General features: G+C 39.7%; 1 protein-coding gene across 1 annotated transcript; it reads right to left on the reverse strand.

Annotated features, from left to right (window-relative positions):
* Positions 1–262: 262 nt before the first annotated feature.
* Positions 263–17595, reverse strand: tbc1d8b (TBC1 domain family member 8B). The gene is given in 20 exon segments (XM_037748850.1): positions 263–352; positions 462–509; positions 3999–4065; positions 4152–4392; positions 4488–4556; positions 5467–5565; positions 5645–5774; positions 5864–6149; positions 6255–6372; positions 8368–8582; positions 8780–8930; positions 9700–9861; positions 9952–10119; positions 10213–10420; positions 10773–11013; positions 12715–12940; positions 13271–13389; positions 14186–14296; positions 17468–17487; positions 17489–17595. Coding segments are annotated over 18 exon segments (2703 nt in total). The 3' UTR covers positions 263–352; positions 462–509; positions 3999–4033.
* Positions 17596–20486: the final 2891 nt, after the last annotated feature.

A 20486-nucleotide genomic window follows, 5' to 3' on the forward strand; every position in this document is an offset into this window, starting at 1 on the left:
GAGACTGCTTGGCTCTGATTGGTTAAGGTTCGGCAGCTGTGAACTCTTGCAAATGCCATTACGAGCACTAGAGGGAGGCAGAGGAACATGATTTTTTCACAGATTATCTGTCTCATGTACTACTGTCAGGATATAGTGACCATTTTATAAAAATAACTTTTCATCATATTTACTTCAGCTATAAATTTTATTTTTTGTCACTTCCGGAAGAAAATGGCCCCTTCAGTCAATAAAAACAACATGGATTAAATTACCTGGTTAATTCGAGGCAGGTCCTTAATGGTTTCCTCTTTCTTAAGTATTTCATTTTGCCATTGTTTCAGGTAGGCCTGCAGGTCCACTTTTCCTTTACCTGTCAATTTCACACACAAACTGTAAACCATCACACAAAACTAAGACAATTACAGTTTTTTTTTGTTATAGCCATGGAGTGTTTGTGATCAATTTGGGTGAAATACTACCTCTTTCAGGGCTTTTCCTTATCACACCATCTTCTGGCAGATCAAATGCTAAAATACAGAAGCAGCGTGTGAACAAACTGCACAGAGAAATGCTTCAAGAATAAATCAATGCATTCAAGGAAATCAGGCAAACATCAGGACAGAATTATGACAGAATTTAGGAGGAAAGGGTAAAAGGAGAAATTTGAGTTTTAAAGGAAAAGATAGTAAAGAGGCTAACCAGTGAGTCTACTCAAGTGAGAGGAGTCTTCAGTCACTGGAATAAAGTGCTGGATTCTTTGTTCCTTTAAGTGCAAAGGACTACCTGTGAAAGCTAGAAGATACCGATTGTAAGTGAGGAAAGATGAAGACATAGAGGTGACAGAGGAGCAATGTAGATTTGTTATAGAGGACCTATTATGCTTATTTTCAGGTTCATACTTGTATTTTGGGTTTCTACTAGAACATGTTTAAATGCTTTAAAGAAAGAAAGAAAAATATTATATATTATAATATAAAAAATATTTTTCTCATAACGGCTATGCTGCGGCACCTCTTGTCACACCCTCCCCCAGATTACCCGCTAGGCAGGTATTATGCAAATGTATTACTTGGTGACATCACCACGTTACGGAAGAAAAGGCAGGACTTCACGCAAGGCGTTTCAAGCAGTTCAGGAGCAGTGTTTCTGTGGGGGAGAGTAACTCCCTTTGGCATGGACTTTGGGCTTTGTAACTTTTACATGCACAAAAAACTATATAACACACTAAAGGAAAGGGAAAACGCAAAACAGCATAATAGGTCCCCTTTAAAGAATTTGATTAAAGAAAACAACATAGATATCTGTATATGCTGAGTCATCAGTTTATTAGATACAGTGTAATGCAACACCATCTAACAATCCTAAAAATAGATTGAATCTTTGTTGATGTTGAATGAGATGTGCTATACTTCTGTGCTCCAACCCCCACCAATGACTGAGTGTGTTCATGCCTGTGTGTCAGTTTGCATTGCTGGGTTACACAATTACCCTCACGAGCCAGCGGTGTCATTATATTTGGCAGACAGCTTCGTGCTGCACAAGTGGCACAGCCGGAGGATTGCCTTGTTAGTCGCTCTGTGTGTCTGTGATGGTATCCAAACTGAATGAACCTTAATGATTGTGGTGACCTTTCCTCACTTGCCAGACTTGAGCACTAATTTCCATCTAAAATCTAAAATACTATTTAAAATCGAATGGGCAGATGAACATGAAACATATTGATTATCTCCAAATTATTATTATCTTCAAATTCTGGCCTTTCCCCCCATGTCAACGATGCTTCAAATGATCACCTTTGCACAAAGATAAATAATGATTTTCTGTGAAAACATTTAAACTAAATTTCAACTTGCACACAAGATAAGCATAATGTAATAGACTATTTGCATGTGTAATCATGTTCATGCTCCACAGATGTACAACTGTTAATAGTAAGTGCAATCCTGATGTTAACATTGTTAGCACTCCTATCTGTAGCTATAAGTTAAGGTAGTGGTTCCCAACCTGGGGTCCAGGCCCCCCCTCAGGGGGGCGCCAAAGATCACAGGGGTTTGCTCATGTATAACTAAAATTATAATAACACTTGATGGATTTATACAAAAGTCTGTATAAAACTAATTAAAAATATATATTTTTTGCTACTCAGTAGCAAAATCTAACGAAATATTCTGTTCGGAGTAGTTTGTTGGCGTTTAGCCTTTCAAAAAAGAACATTTTCACTGCGGTCAAAAAGCAATTTTCTCTCCTGCTTGACGCACACAAAGGGAGGCCTGCACCTGTAGTAACGGGGCGGTCTAGCACCAATCTAACAACACCATAAATTACATTTATTTAACCACAATAACAAAAATATATTTTGGCTCTAATGCCATTATAGTCAAATTAATTAAAGCATTACCAAAAAAATGTCATATAATGTATCTGCATTCACTTGGCGATTCCGTCAAGACGTCAATCACTTTATTCAGTTATATTTATTAAGAAAGTTGATTTAATAAAAAGACTAATTCATTTAATACACTGAATCAATTTATTCAAATTGAGGATTTGTTCAAGGATTTGTAATTTTTTTGTATGATGATGTACTTAGATACAGTAGAGGGGGCTTCAAGGAAAATAGGTTGGGAACCACTGAGTTAAAGGAACAACAAGACATTTTGTGTTCCCTACAACCAATCACGACACAGATGGTGTCACTGTGTACTCCCTGCTCTCTGACTGAAGCTGATGAGTGAACACAGCTGCTGTTCTTGAGTCTGGACTGAAAAACGTAACAGCCTCTCAGCTCTAAATAGCACATGATTCCATTTCCTTGATCAATGGAGCGTTTGGCCCAGTTCCAGGGCCCAGGGCTGTCCCGCTGTGAAATCAGCAAGCGTTTGTGATCACTGTGATTTATTTTTTTTTCAGCTCTCTGCACACTCTCTGCACCCTTTGCATAAGTCCGTAAACTCTGACAACTTTGCTCGAGGGGGGAAAACCCACAATGCACAGCGTTGTGACGCCAAAAACGGTGATGACAGTGTAATTTTGCATCATAAAAAAACAAAAAAACACTGAATGTGTGTGTTTGTCATATGATGGCAGCCATGGTGACATCAAATATGTTGATTTGGTCCGACAGAACTCTATTACTTCTACACAAGAGCAAACAACAAACTTCATTATAATCCATACTGAAATATCAACCTCACACTTTACTGTGCATAGAAACATCACTGTCCAGGTAAAAACAATATCACATATGTGCTGTCCCATTTATCAGACAACGTTTGGAGTCTGTGAGGGTTCAGTACCGGGGACCTGTCCTTGGTGCTGAAGCAATACACACTCTCCACGAGACATAAAACAAGCTTTGCTGCTTGACGTTCACTGGCCTGGCACATTGCAAACGGTGACTCAGTGCTCTTCTGCTGCTGCTAAGCTGTCAGTTGTAATTTGAGCACTTCATCCTCATCACAGATCCTCTTTTGGAGAAACTAGTCCACTGCAAAATGGCACTCACAGCTCCTCACACCCATCGTTGCCATGGCAAAGTTCTTTCACCCAACACAGACTATTCTTACCCCTGCCTTCGAGACCGCAAGGTGCCACATCATGCAGACCACACATTCACGGACAGGTTTCTACCCCCGGGCAATGGCTCACTCAACAAACGCTGAGTTATTGGACGACTCCTACATTTTCAAGCCCTGTAGAGCAAAGACTGATGTCTATCTGACCTTGTGTTTCACTCTAGGCTGCTTCTGTCTGCTGCTGTCATGTTAGGTAGAATCTAGAGAATGATAAGGATCCAGTCTGAAAACATTGGCTGCGCTTGATCTTTGAACCTGCTGGTGTATATCAGCACTGTAGATATGTTGTGAGAGAAAATGGGTCAGAGGTTGGAGCTCAAGGTTCACTGTAATGCATTTCGTAGTTTACAAAAGACGAGAGAGACAACAACAGTGGGTTAGGGGTTAGAGTTGTCACATACTTGTCATTTAGAATTGCTGCTACAATTGTCATTCGCTCACCTGGCGGCAGGTGCAGCTTGAAGAGGAATTTCAGCTTATTTGTGAACGATCCGCTGTACAAAAGTGTCTGCGGGAGAAGCAGTTAGAAATTATAGCAGTAGGGGATACTGAGGTTGCGTTAGTTGGAGGAAGCAGAAGAGCGAGTAAACTCACCAAGGGCGCTGCAGAACTCTTTAAAGTTGACGAGGCCGTCCTGGTTCTCGTCTATCAGGCGGAAGACCCAGAGGGAGAGGTTGCTCTTGGGGCTGCAGAAAGCCCAGGGCTCCAGCAGGGAGAAGAGCACGCTGAACTGTTGGAAGCCCAACTGGTACTGCTCCAAGTAGGCCAGGCTGGGGTCGTGATGCAGCAGAGCCGGACTCTTCATTGTCCAGTAGCAGCAGAGGAAATGCTGCCTCTGAAAATAGAAAACAAAGAAAAATATAACTCGCCCATTTCTCAATTTTTTTTAAATGATGTCTGTTGACATTGTATGATGACACTTTGACTCACTTTGAACAAGTTATAGAGCCCGTCAAGATGTGAGGCACTGAATCGGACTTCTTGGGTCACCACCCGAATCTGAAAATACAATTTAATTCAATACCACAGTAACTAGAGATGTTCCGATACTATTTTTGCCTTTCCGATACATGACCACTTGCGGTATCCGTCGATACCGAGCACCGATCCAATACCAGTGCAGCTAAAATTTTTTAACAGCTGTTTACTACTGACCATGTATGGATGTGATATGATTACTATCTTTGTTGTATGGCCTGGCTCAAGTTAAACCCTTTGTAAAACATGAACAAATACATACAGACAATGAATGCAACAGAACTTTCTTTTACATATTCAGGTTGTCAGTTACAAAGAAACATAAATATCCGTATCCTCTTAGCGGTCTCCTCAGTAGACAGGCCTGTGTGCTAATTTGTCCTGCAGGGTGTAAATATTCCACCACACCCCTACATAGGGTAGGGGGGGGGTTTACTGTCACCACCCTTCGGAACGGAAGCTCTTACACTACTGGACATATCGCCGTTTTAGCTTGTTGTATGTTTCCACTGATGAAATATTGTCCAATGGCATTGACATTTTCCTCGCTTTGACTACCGTTACACTCTCCGCTGGCACTGCACTGTTGTTGTTTGCTATCGTCATGTGACCACCTGCAATCACTTCTTCTTCGCTGCTCTAAAGCAGTAGTTGCCAGTGGCAGCCATGATACATCCAGAGCGAAAGCACAGTGAAGGTAACTGATTTGTAGCCGCAAAGAAGAATTGATTTCCGGTTAAACATGTTGATTATTTTCTGGGTTAATAAATGATGGTATCCGATCGGTGCATAGACTGGCGTACTCCCCGATACCTGATACTGAATTTTGGGCAGTATCAGGTGCATTTCTGATACTGGTATTGGTATTGGAACAACTTTAACAGTAACAATGCAAAGTACACTAACTACTGTAATCTCAATGGCCACTTACCACATTTTGTTTGGTTGTATCCTCCAGTGTCTGGATCACATGCAGTTTGTTTCTTTTCCGTGAACTCTCGACGTCCTCTGAGCGAATATTTCCATATTTCTAAAACAAGGCACAATTAGTTAAATCAACCACAACACAGACATCACTAAATAAAACTGACACGGAAAAAACGCAATACCTCGTATGCCTCTCTGATCAGTTCACTGATATCCACCTTGAAGTGGGATGATTTGTCGTTATTGCTTACTGAAGCTTGCTGCACTGTTGGAGGCAAGGGGCTGTCTTTGTTTGTCACGCTGTCAAAAAATCTGAAATAACACCATCAGAGAAAGAGAGATTTACACAGTGATAACATCTAAAATACATCAGTCCTGCTTTGTTTTGTGTTCACACAGACTTGTTGAGGATGGTGACGGCCTCTGCATCGTCATGGCAGCTGATCAGAGCCTCCAGGTTGTAGTCCAGCACTGCCAGGCCGAGCTGCAGAATGGCTTTTATGCCGTCGTAGAAGAAGCAGTCCACCACGTTCACAGCGCTCTCTATGGGCAGGACACTGATGAAGAGAGTGAGGAACCAGGACAAGGACACGGACGAGAAGAAACTCAGGTCCGTCATGTGCTCCACCAGCTGGGGGAGGTGTTCTCGGATCAGATCCTCAAACACCGCCTGGTCGACCAGAGCGCCTGAAAGAAAGATCAGCAACATTTCAGAGTGTGACTTCACTCCTGAGATCATTCAAATTTTATCACCAGCAGAAACGGTGTGAGAATCATCGCTTCCCCTCTCACCAATAATTCGGCGGTTAAAGTAATCCGGCAACATCCTCTCGCAGACAGCCACTAGGAGCCAGAAAGCCTCCTCTTCTTTCGCGTAGAGCAGGAGCACTGAGGTGAGGATATTCATGGCCTGAACAGGAAAAAAAGGATTTAAAAACTACTTCAGTTGTAAGAATAAGGTTAACTGGATATAAAGATAAAGGTGTATGTGTCAAAATGGTATGTATTTCAGAGCATCAGTGCTTTTTTAAAAAGGTTTTCAATGGTTTTCATCACTTATAGCTTACTGTACTTAGCCTTTTTTAAAAATCACCTCTGCTTTTCAGAGTTGCTGCACTCCTCATGAAATGAACAATCAAGGTAAAGGACACAGGGGTTTAAAACCGTAAGGATTATATGTTTTTGTTGGAAGTCTGTACCATAACCGTCACCTCACCTTTCACTGTTAAAACAGTAAAAACAAAGGATAATCTCACATAAATTACCACTACAAATGAAGAGCTAAAGAATGATCTTGAGAGCAAATTGGCTGGACACTATTTTTGTATGGCTGTGTCCGAAATCATTCACTTATTCACTACTTCCTACTTGCTATCCAGGGAGTTCTATGTAGAGGACTGTATAGTGAGCTCATCTGTAAAATGAAAAAACACTTTCGGAAACTACTCAGGTAATTTTCTTTGTGCCGTTCATCAGGTCTTTGCTGTTGCACAATTAAAATGTGATAGATAGTCAGCTGGTAGACCATCAATAATAATTACTGACATATATTTTTGTGATAAATACATATTGTAAGTAGGACTGCACAATTAATCGAAATGTTATCAAAATCGCAATATGGCCTACTGCAATTTTAAAATCGCAGTATGAGGAGGAAATCGCAATATTTGTTAAAGGTGAAATGTGTGTCAAAATACCATTTCAAATTTAATATTGTGGTGCTGCAGAGATGTTCTGCCTACACATCATATTCAACAGACTTAAGAAAACATCTTTGTTTGGTTCAGATCCCCGCAAAAATCACGTTTTTCAATGAAAATTACAATAATGATGTACAAATGATCATACCCTCTAATATCAAAAATCATATCACAAATTGCAATATCAGTCAAAATAATCACAATTAGCAATTTTTTTCAAAATCATGCAGCCCTAATTGTAAGCTATTTTGTTGAGGTGCCTCTTAGTGAAATGCTCTGAGTGAATTTAAGTTCTCCCTGGTGAGCACTGAGCAGTGATACAGCGTATATATGTAGGGATTTATAGTGAAAGGTAAGAACAGAAGGAGTACAACGGAGATGCGCTGCCGTCTGCCGTTGTGGCAATAAACTTTTTTTTCCTCAAATTAATTAATACAAAGTACTTTGTTGCCGTCTGTGTTGTGATGCGCTACTCTGCTCACATTAAATATATTATTTTCGCACCGCAACTGTCATCAGTCTGACATTTTTTCCTTCAGCGCAAAGCATGATGGTATATAGTGCCTGTTTAGTGACCATCGTTTGTCCACTATTTCTCACAATGCATTGTGGGATACTTTAAGTCCACTATATAGGGTATAATAACACTCACAATACATTCGGACAGTACTACAAAATGGTAAACTCACTATATAGTGAGTAGTGAGTGATTTTGGATACAGCCCATGTTTTTCATATTCATCTTATATTTTTCAGTGATAAACTTCTGGTAACATACAGTAATTGGCTTATGACTGTTCCTGCACTTTACTCAAAGCCTCAAATGCTATGTTCACACTACGAGCGCTCGTTCAAGCTCTCTTTGCCGTAGTCATGTCATTAAATAGCTGAGAACTGGCCAACGGGAATTTTAGATGGAACGGAACAGGGTGAAACAAAAACATATCATTAGTTGATGCTACACCGCATCATTGGAGCGCTAAAAAAAGTCGAAACAAGCTCAACTTTATTTGCAGTGCTTCCCGCCCGTCACACAGCAACAACCGCGGGCATCAGTTTGCAGATTCATGTCACCGGCTTCAATTGACTTGTAGACTGTTGCGGTGTCGTTCTTAGTGTGAACAAAGCTTAAAAGCTTTTGAGTGTTTGTTATCAGAGTCGATCAAGGTTTTTTCAGCCCCGTTGAAAACAAGAAATCAAAGTACCTGGCAGTAGCCAATTTTCGGGTTCCTGAATGCATAAGCAGTGAGGACTCTGCGTAGAGCTGAGATTCCCGTGTCGCTCTGAAAGGCAGGGTGCTCTGGCAGAGAGCGGTGCAAGTCTCTCTCGATCTCATCTGTAGCCAAAGTGCTCGTGCCCAGAGACTGTTCGACCAGGTCCGTGTAGTAGCCGGGGTGAGTGGCCATGTCATTAACAGCTCCTGCAGAGGCAGAACCACAGTCAGTCCAAAAACACATGCAGCAGCTGTAGAGATCCCACACCAACCATGTTTTACTTAGTTATTTATGTTGAGTGAGCACTTGTGTATTTAGCACTTTCAACTCTGTAAGGCTTCGTTGGCAAAACACAGACACTGTATATCACTTACTGCACATAACATGTCTGCTATGTAAATACCTGAAAAATGCATCCACAGCTCTCCCCTCAAGGCCTCGGGAACACCGCGAACAATCAAGTCTCGCGTCTTCCTGGTGAAGAACATACTCGTGCCGCGTCCATACTCAGCAAAATGGATGTTCCAAGACTGTTCCTTCATCTTTTCTTTAAGCTGTAAAACACACACGTAGCACATACGGGTGGAAATCACCAGAGGCCCCACGATACGATATTATCATGATACTTATGATTTTAAACATTTTGCTATATGCTGAGCATTGCAGTAAGATATACTGTGATATATTGCGATTTATTACCTTTTTTCAACTGCAAATTATACAGTTTGTCAACATCTGTTTTATCTAATAAAATAGTTTTCATTCACATATCTTGAGGTCAGGGGTCTTACTCTAATGCCAGTGTTTCCTCGCCCAAATTTTGCTTACCTTTAGAGCATTATTTAGTGTTCTTTCCGACAAGCTAACATGGCATAGTTGGTACCAATCGATTCCTTAGGCTTTCTAGTCTCAAATATACCAGGCATGATACCAGTACCTTCACTCTAGCTTTAAGACTGAGCCCGCTACAACCGCTAAAAGACAGAATAGCGGCCATCAGATAAAAGATCCAATATTGCCACGCAAAATATCGTGATACTATGCTGTATCAATATTTTTACCCCACCCCTAGTAGCACGCACCACAGAGTTATTGTACATTGTACAACACTGTTGAAACTGGTTGTATTTCTTATCAGATGCATGCTTCATTTTTATTTATGTCCACCCTTGAATTGGTCAGACACCCACCCAGACACCCCCATCCTGCAGAGCGTGAGAAGGTTCTGGTGCATTACAATTGCATAAAGGCAATCCAGTCAGATTTTGTAAGAGAATGTGGTGCTTTTCACTGAAAACAAGTGAACAAAACTCTTATATTTACCATTTTAGGTTCAAGGTTTTCAACATCCTGGGGGTGGAAAACAGTCATGAGAGCTTCAGTGCTCACAGCCTTGCTGCTGTCTTTCTGTCCCACCATCAGTGTTACGTCCTCTGGGTTGTCCTCGAAGTGGTTGATGAGCGACTGGCACTCGCCTCGTATGGCCTTAAGTCATAAATAAATGTCAGTTTTCAATGTCAGAAAGCACTCATAACTGTAAGTCAAGTGTACAACGGCACGAATAAAACACGTTACCTCTGTTGACGCAGAGTGCTGAGGGCTGGGGCTAATCCCACACCTGCTACGGATCGTGGTGGCAAGCCGCTGGTAGTCCCGTATCTCGGAGAAACGCAGCGCCCTCTTGCCGCGCACACACACCGTTAAAGCCCTGCTGCTGGAGTCTGGCTTCTCAACATTAACAACCTAGAAGAAGGCGATGTTGGCAGACCACACGGTCATTTTTTCTGCTGTTCATCAGTATGCAGGGTGCTATTTGAGGATCCAGTTTCACTTTACCTCTCGCATTGGAATGATGATATGACATTGGCTTCCATCTTGGCTGGCGAAACACAGGTAGTTCTCGGACAGACAGATCTTGCCAAGTGTGTTAAAATGGCTGAAGGGCACCCACAGGAAGCTCTCATGCACCTCTAACAGGTTTTCCTCTTTGGGAAGCCTGAAAAATGACCGGAACTGCTCGCTCTTTGCATGAGCTTCTAGGCCTCTGTGGGGGGAAGTAAAGCAGAAAATACTGTAATGAGCAGAACGTCCCGTTTAAGTTTTCCAAGAACATCCTTTTAGCCGGCTTACAGACCGTCTCACACACAGTCTCACAAAAACCTTGTTTTCGTGCTCCTGACTGTCACCTTCCATATCAATCTTTTAGGCACTGCGGTATTAGGTTATTTCAGTGCCTACGGGTGCATGACCTACCTGCCACTCCAGGCAGGTTAACACAAACACAAATGCTTTTTGACTCAAGTCGGACTTTATGTTTACTCTGCTCTTCAAGTTGGCAGCCGGCGCTAACAGGATCATGTAAATCTGTGCAGTGCAGCAGACAGGTAGACAGTTACCTCTTGGTAATTTGCAGAGGGTCGGAGAGAGCCGGCTCTCTCTGGAAGGCCTCTTTATCGAAAAGGCGCTTGATGGAGTAGTCGGCCAGCTGCTCCATGATGACAAATGTTTCATTGAGGTGCATCAGCATGGAAAAGTAGTGGTCCTCCCCGTTAGCCAAGACGTGGATGCTCTCAGTCAGGATGACGTTAGAGGTTTTCTCCAGCCTCCAGATCTCATCCCAGGAGATGATCAGTTTCACTGTCGAGTCATCACAATAAAGGAAATTTAAAGGGGAACTACGCCCATTTTCAAAATGCATACATGTTATTCCTATGGTCTAAGACGGTCCAAAAAAAAATATTAGTAAACATGAACACCAAAAACTAGAGTGCTAAAACTCAAACTTGTGATGTCATCGGATATAAAGTGTGGAGCTGCTCCATAGACAATGAATGAATGAGTATAGATGTTATAGATGACACTGAGAGCATCCAAGTGAATGTTCTGAGTACATGGGAACATTTTCTGTTTCATAACTGACAACACTACAGTAGAATAAAGCTAATTTGGGTATAAAAAAAAGAAAAAAAACATTCAGTTTGTCCACAAAATCACCCTCCCATTCACTGCCTATTGAGCATCTCCAGACTTTATACCCTAGGACAGGGGTGCACACACTTTTTCAGCATGCGAGCTACTTATAAAATGACAAAGTCAAAATGATCTACCTACTATAAAAATGCAAAACATATATTTATTTATAAATATATTGAGTATTCTTTATATGTACAATATATGTTGGTGTACCTTGCATAACTGCATGAACCCATATTGTACAATATAACTCTGTACATTTTTTGTCATTACCTTACTCTGATGACTTGCACTGAATGGAATCAGCCAGGGATGCATAGTCCGGACAGTAGCTGCTGATAGCCAGCCTCAAGCACATTTCCAAATGATCATCAGTCAAGGTGGAACGGTATTTGGACTTAATAATCTTCATGTGGGAAAAGGCTGACTCGCATAAATAAGTGGAGCCGAATAATGCAGTCAAGGAGGTAGCACATTTCCTCATGTTGAGGTACTTTTCCTCTGTGAGTAAGTTCCAGAACTGTCCATGAGCCCTGGACTTAAGCTGAATGTCAGCTTGTAGTGTCAAAATCTCATCCTCCACTCCAGATGAGTTCAGGTGAAACAGTGTTGCAATTTGTTGGCTGAAGTCTATTTAAAAAAAAAAAAAAAAAAAATTTTTTTTTTTTTTTTTAATGCCATGCGATCTACCCACACTACCTTTGCGATCGACCGGTAGATCGCGATCGACGTATTGGGCACCCCTGCCCTAGGACGTCACAAGTTTTTTCAAGTGAATTTGGGAGAGTTGTTCATGTTTACTAATATTTTTGGACTGTCTTAGACCATAGGAATAATATGTATGAATTTTGAAAATGGCCATAGTTTCCCTTTAAAATCATCAGCAGGAAGTAAAATGATCTTGAATGAAAGAGTAAATTATTATTGTGCAATTAAGTAAGTAGTAGTAAGTAAGAAAAAAAAGTAAATTTTCTCAATAATTACAATATATGAAATGCACTGCAGTAACAACATACTTCATAGTACCATTATAAAGAATTGCTGCTAGCAAAAAATGTAAATGTTCATAGCATCATGGTGAAAATTCTTAAAATATCACTCAGTGTAATTAAAATAAGTGTTATCCATTATCCACATTGCTTTTCAAGTCTGCCTCCACTATGAGGCCTGCTATGTTTTTTCACAATTATGGAACCTGTAATTACCTGGAGCGGTTTTCTAATGAAAAAATACTCAAAGAGTGTTCATTTCAGACCGTAAAAGCCAACTGCCATTAGTAGCTGCCACAGTCTTTGTTATCACCCATCAAAAACTGGCAAGACAAATGGCAGCTCATGTTAATAAATGGCACAGAAATCAGCTTACCCTCGGATCCCAGCAGGTACGAATAGAAGCACAGGAAGTTTGTGCTGAGGTAGAGCCAGCCCTGGCAGGGTACTTTGCCTCTCCAGTAGCTGCATGAGTAATATGTGACCAGCTTTTCCTTCGGTGGCAGCTCAAACCACTTCTCAAACCTCAAAAGTGCTTCTCGGAACTTCTCCGGATCTTCCTCCAGCACCAGGGATGTCTTCCCTTCCTCGGCGATAAGACCCTTTAAAACATCAAACATTGAGGGTTACTGCAGAACGAGGGTGATAACATGACAATGCACCATCTTCCTTAAAGCGGTTCGGAAAAAATTGGGTTTAATCTGAAAGATGTTGCTGTTGGTGATGAACCCACACTTACTTATTTGCCAAGTGGCCAGAAAAATGACTCTAAATAAACAGGGATAAGTCATTGAAAGTTATAGAGCAAAGTATTACAAGAATTAAGAGGCCCTGCTGAGAGATTAACCTGTCATGTAGACATATTAGCTGTGTGGGCTGTTCCCAGTCGTCCCCAGTAAAAAAAAAAAGGGATTTTTTTCAGAGGTTCTTACTCTAATCTTGCCCTGAACAAAGCTGGTGATGTCTTCGCTGGAGTCAAAAACAGAGAGTGTCCTCATGATGTTCTGCTGCAGCCACTCCCAGTGCAGTAGGATCTCCTCTTTGGTGACACCTGAACCAAAGTCGAGAGAAAAGATTACAAAAACTCAATTGTCAAATATCTTCTTTTTTTTTTTTTTTTACTCTAAAGAAAAAAAGACTTGCTTTATAGCTAAAATAGTCTTAAATGACATAAATTAGAGACATGACATTTTATGCAATTTCAACATGTGATTTAATCAGTGGTGGAAGAAGTACTCAGATCCTTCACTTAAGTAAAAGTAACAATACCATACTGTAAAAATACTCTGTTACAAGTAAACGTCCTGTGTTCAAAGTTCTACTTGAGTAAAAGTAGTAGAGTATTACCAGCAAAATAAATAAATAAAACTTCAAGGTTTCAAAAAATTATATATATTTTTTATCTTATGCACACAAGATAATGCATTATTATTGTGTGCTACACAATTAAAAAAATAAAAATATGTTTGGGGTGACTTCAGGGGCCTTTAATATATGATAATGCATCATATTTAATAAGTTGATCATATGTTTTCTTTGTAAAATGAAAGTGACTACAGCGGTAAAATAAATGTAGTGAAGTAAAAAGTACAATATATCCCTCTGAGATGTAGTGGAGTAGAAGTATAAAGTAGCATAAAATGGAAATACTAAATAAATACTAAGTAAAGTACAACTACCTCAAAATTGTACTTAGGTACAGTTCTAGAGTAAATGTACTTAGTTATTTTCCACCACTGGACTTAATATACAATTATTCACATTTAATTTATTTTTTTAAACCTAATCATTTGACAGCAGCACTATTGAAATGTTTGCCAGAATAAGATGAAAATACAGCGACGTACCGCATGCTATGGACCAATACACCTGTGAGTCCGGTGTGTGGTGCAGAATGCGGTAGGGAGCAACTTTGGATGTCGAGTCCAACACAGTGTCCAGCGTTCCCACAAGAAGGCCTGTAACATACAGTACATCGATATTTTTAACCACCACACGTGATCTTCAGCCATGTGACGCCTTTGAAAATCAGAAAAACAAACATCAGAGTTACGATTCGCAACAAACTCAGAGCGAAAATAACAATCTCACATTTTTTTGACCCATTGACCAATCACCGTTTGTTAAGTGATCCCTGCTGTGTTGTAACGGTGTTAACGACCATTGACAGCATCAGAAAAATATGAATTAAGCGAATTCAACTACGGTCCTCATGTTAGCCGTGTATCGAAAGACCTGTCAATCAATCTTTTATTTATACTCGGACCGCAGACTGTGCCTTTAAACTGACAGTGTGAAATGAACTGATACCTCAGGTCCACGTCAGAGCCGCACAACTAAAATAGCTATAATCTGTTACCTTCATACGTCTCCCGACATGCCTTCCATGAATAATTAACAAGGTCGCAGTGAAACCACACACATGCACTGCATCAGCATTATCTACAGGCCTGCCTGCTGAGCACGGACCAGCTCTCCACATGTTCTACTAGGGAGCTAAGGATTCAAAGGATCAACACAATCCACATAATTTATGTTCTCATCGGTGCAGAACATCATCCCACTGTAGAGCATGGACTTAACCACATAAAAGACACTTCAGACATAAAAGGCTCTTGTGCTTTGAGAGGCTGCTAAGGTGCATCATGTCATGTACCATCAGGTAGTATTTAACCCCCACTATCATTAAACCAGCCAACAGGACATTGGTCCTTTTGTCTCAGCTAGAACACCATTCATTAACACTAATTATCTATTAATTACCTTACGGCTGTCACACTGGGCCAGGGGTTTAGAAACTGTAGGTTACAATCATTGTAATATTACAGGCACCACTTTTATACTGGTAGGTGACAAATGGTTCTGAATGTCCTCTTGTAAGGTTACACAATGTTGTGTCTGCATCACAAACTCACTTTGGGGTTCGGTTAGCAATTGAGGATCGAGGGTGGGCACGTGATGTTGCATGATTTAAAGGAGAATGCCGCTATTTTTTAGAGTTCCACATTATTCTTTTTGTTTTTAACAGTTCAACTAGTTACTTTGATATGCACCACTCTTTCCTAAAACTGGTAAAAAAGTTGTTTAAGTACAGTTATTGTACTCAGGGGTTATTGAGCTTACAATAGGAAATAATACAAACAGATAATATGAATTTATTCGATGAAATAAAATAAATTCATCATAATACACATGGAGTGGTTCAACCTGAGTACTAGTCATTAAAACGTACTCTGATCTGAGTGTTTCTTTAAACACCACTTGCGATTTTTAATTAACATCTTAAAAATCCGACCGGCATTCTATCTTTCGGACGTTGTAGCAGGCTCAGTTTTAAAGCTAGAGTGAATATACGAGCATCATGATGAAACTAGAAAACCTAAGGGATCCATGTCATACTAGTCGTAAAGGAGGCTAAATAACACTCCAAACTTGTGCTAAATTTTGGTGAGGAAAAAACTGGCATGGCCATTTTCAAAGGGGTCCCTTGACCTCTGACCTCAAGATATGTGAATGTAAATGGATTCTATAGGTACCCACGAGTCTCCCCTTTACAGACATGCCCACTTTATGATAATCACATGCAGTTAGGCGCAAGTCATAGTCAAGTCAGCAAACTGACACACTGACAGCTGTTGTTGCTTGTTGGGCTGCAGTTTGCCATGTAATGATTTGAGCATATTTTTATGCTAAACCTGTGAGGGATCCTGGACAATATGTGTCATTGTTTTGTGTTGTTAATTGATTAACAACACATAATTATATACATACATTTGCATAAAGCAAGCATATTTGCCACACTCCCATCTTGATAAGAAGTATGAAATACAAATACAAATCTCTCTTCAAGGTACATTTGAACAGATAAAAAAATGTGTGACTAATTTGTGATTCATCACGATTAACTATGGACAATCATGCGATTAATCGCGATTAAATATTTTAATCGATTTACAGTCCTAATATATATATGTTTGTGTGTGTGTGTGTTATTCACATTTCCATAGCAAGAAAACAGGGAAAGCTGTTCTACAAAAGATCTGTAGGAGGGCTAAAATGATTATAAATCAATTAGTTGATCAACAGGATATTAATCAAGAACCACTATTATAATTAACTAAGTCATGTTACAATGAAAAATGCAAAAAACATTCACTTGTTTTGGCTTCTCAAATGTGAGTGTTTCCTGTCATGTTTGGCTTTATATAATTGTCAACAAATTCGGTACTAGACTGTTGGTAATAATAAACACATCAATCAGTAATGAAAACAATCATTAGTTGCAGTCTGTCAGGGTTTCCTCTCCATGCTAAAAAGATGACATATCATTTTTAGCACAGCTATGATCTAATCTAAATTACAGTGTGACAACTCCACTAAGCATCAATGTTTCCACCAAGTCGCTGACACATATTGTCCAGGGAGCAGCAGCAGTCTCTGATATTGCAGTGACATTATAAATGTGAGGATTTTCTCTAATATATTTCTAGCCTTGGGGGGAGAAAGTGGTGCAAATCCTCACAAACTGACTGAACTGCCCTGGGGCACAACAACAACATGTAATACATATTCCTTCAGAGATGGACTGGTCAAAATCTGTAGCTAGATTCTACAAAATGTAGGATTTTTATCTGTTTTTGTCAGCTGGCAATGTGATGTGAGTCTAAATCTGACAACAATGATCTCAACGTGTTTTGGCATATGTACCAGCTGTAAACTAAACCACAAGCTCCAGGCAGTGAGATCAACAGTGTCAGTGATAGTTAGTGTACAAACCGGCTTGTTCCCAGTGTAACCAAGCCTACTTGTCAACTGTAACACACCAAATAAGCTAATATATTGACACGTCCTCTCAAAGAGACCTTCACTCCTGCAGGCTGCTGTGACATCATGAGGAACCAGCTGTTCAGTAGAGCTTCTACCTGTTGCTAGGAGGATATGTGTGTATGTAGGCTATCCAGCAGCACCGCCCTACTGTATACACGGCACAGCACACGTTTAGCTATGCAAAACGTATGGCGACTTAACCCGTTAATAACTTCTTAGTTTTAACGTGGTTTGGCGTACGCAGCAGCTGTCCCACACATGAGAGGAGGAGGTGATAACATAACCGCTAAGACGTTAGTTACCTGTCAGCCCGCCTCCACCCTTCTCCGTACCTCGTACTCCGCTGCAGTACGAAGTATTCGTTATCCTCCTCGGTCACCCACAGTTTGAACGCGTTTTTCAGCAGAATCTCGTCCGGTTTGAGCCACATGTTTCTAATGTCATGGAGTTATCTATCATAATCCACCTGACATGTCACAGTTGTCTTTAACGTAGCCCCACATCAACATCAAACCCGTGGACGTTTGTTTGTGTCCGAATCCCTCCCTTCCCACGTCGACAAGAAATGCTGCCAACGCTGCAAGGCATTGTGGGATTGTAGTTTCTGACGGGAAGGCGGTCCTAGGAGATTCATTCGCTGGGACGAGTTATTTCATGAATGAAATTGGGGTGGAAAACATGAATAATTGATTCATTTATTTATATTATATTATATCTATTTGCTCATCTTTTATTCAAAAGCAAAATTGTTTTCTTTTTCATCCAAGTTGCAATATTTTTTTTAATACTTAATAGACATACAAGCAACTTTTTTGTGATCACATTTTTTATTGCTTTTTCTATATCCTTTAAACATAAGCATAGTTGCATTTTTTTCCACACCCTTCCTTCACATAATCTCAAAATAAAAGAAGACTGAGGAGATGATGATGGAGGTAGACATTACATAATAAAAATATACATAATGTGAATTCACCATTAATTCAGTCTGTTTACTATTATATATTTTTTTAAATATATTTTATTTTATTTAAAAATTTTTTTACTATTTACTTATTTATTATATCTTTATTGTTTAATAACTTTTTTTACTGATGCCTCTTGTTGTTTGCACTGTCCCCTTTGCTGCTGTAATACTACAAATGTACCCGCTTTGGGACTAATAAAGGATAATTATATCTTAAATAAGTTATTAAATTAAAGACAGTTCTAAACAATTTTCTCCCATTGTCTCACACATAGGCAACATACAGAACAGTGGCAAAGTTGAGGGAAAATCAATAAATGCAAATACTTTTTGAAAAAAACAGAACTTTAAAAAGTACATATTTCACTTTTAATTTTCCATTTGGAAATTTCATATTTTTCCATTTTTTTAATGACATTTCTGGTGTTTTTATTTCAACTTAAAGAATATCTTGTATTGTAAAGTATTATTTCAATGAACTTGTGACAGTATTTGCCAGCCTCTATATTTACATTTCTGTCCGTGTTCTTAGTTTTGTAATCATCTTGTCTTCTTTATCTCCCAATTGGAAAATTTTATAGATTTAATGGTGTTCTTCTAAACTTTTACACATTGACTGAATCGTGTAGTGCTTATACTGCTGTTGTTGAAATAGGCAGCATTAAAAGAGCTATAATGGCATCTCACAGACCAAAGATTTTTATTATCAAAGACATCAAGAGCTGACAGGGCATCCAGTAGCTACACTGCAGGGGAGGTAATGACAGAGCACAGAATTCCTTTATCAGCAGCATCCAGCATCGGCCATATCTAATAACTATATTTGTCAGTTTGCTTCGTAACACATTGAACCTCATTGTGAAATTCTGCAATAAGAGGTGAAATACCCACTGGGTCCTAAATGCAATGTAAACACTAATAGTACCCTTAAACATATCAACAGGTCTTGCTGACAGACCTCTAGAATATCTATATGCTGTGCCTATGACTTTATTATGACACGTCAGGGTGGTGGTTGAGCACTTTAATAAATGTAAAAACAACATGTATGGTGTGTGAACAAGACTTACAGTTGAACTCCATGCAGTCTGTAAAATGTAACACTGCCAAATGACGGTTGCTTCATGAAGGAAATGAGAGTACCATGACAGGTGATTCACTCAACAGGAAGTTGGAGCAAGTATTTTTCTAACAGATCAGCAGTATGAACAACTGTAAACCCTTTACCAACTAATATTGATGTTGTGAGTGGTACATATTAATATTTCATTGTGACTTAGTGAATTACATCCACAGCAAAAAAGGTTACAGTTGATGAAGTGTCTGAAGCTACACGATGTGGCCAAAAGTGTGTGTACACCCAAACATTACACCCACTGTTGATCTGTCATTCTGGGAAAGCTTTCCAAAAGATTTTGGAACCAGAGTGCAGGAATATGCATATACAGTATCACTCACTGTTGGATGGGTTGAGGCCAGTCAAGTTCTTGCACACAAAATTCAGAAAACTATTTCTTTATGGACCTTGATTTGTGCAAGGGGATATTGCCAAGCTTAAACAGGAAAGGGTCTTCTCTAAACTATATAAATCCTGTATATACAGTATATGTTGCATTAAAGGTCCCATATTATGCTCATTTTCAGGTTCATACTGGTATTTTGTGTTTCTACTAGAACATTTTTATATGCTGTAATGTTAAAAAAAACTTTATTTTCCTCATACTGTCAGCCTGAATATGCCTGTATTTACCCTCTATCTGAAACGCACCGTTTTAACGCATTTTGACGGAATTGCAACAGAATTGCATTGCTAGACAACAGCTTGGGTCCATGTGTACTTCCTGTCAGCTGATGACATTCACATGCACTTCAACCAGGAATAAACTGAGACACATTTAGAATGTTTACGTTTAAAATTGTGTCAAGGGCCTAAATATTGTATATTCGTGACATCACGAATGGGCAGAAATCCTGACAGAATTTCAAATGCAGAGTTTCTGAATACGGGCTGTGTGTACTACCCTGTGGATTTTAGATACTTTCACAGTATTTATATAGGACTTAAGCCTGCTTTATAATAAAAAAAACATGAAAATCTCCCTTTTTATAATATGGGACCTTTAAGGTGTCCCTTAATTGGAACAAAGAGGCCTGGCCGACACCAGGCCAGCATTAGCCCTATTATGTGGACATATTTTTGACCATACTGCACAGGAAAGCAGAGTTGACTAACGAGGTTGGTTTGCAATAACTTCGTTTGAACAGCAGAGGTCCTTTTTGAGCTCTTGGAGCCCTCCATGATTCTTTTGCAATGAAAAGGGAAGATCAACCTGTCACCCCATTGCTGCTAATAT

The sequence above is a fragment of the Sebastes umbrosus genome, chromosome 17 (genome assembly GCF_015220745.1).
Source record: "Sebastes umbrosus isolate fSebUmb1 chromosome 17, fSebUmb1.pri, whole genome shotgun sequence".
NCBI lineage: Eukaryota > Metazoa > Chordata > Actinopteri > Perciformes > Sebastidae > Sebastes > Sebastes umbrosus.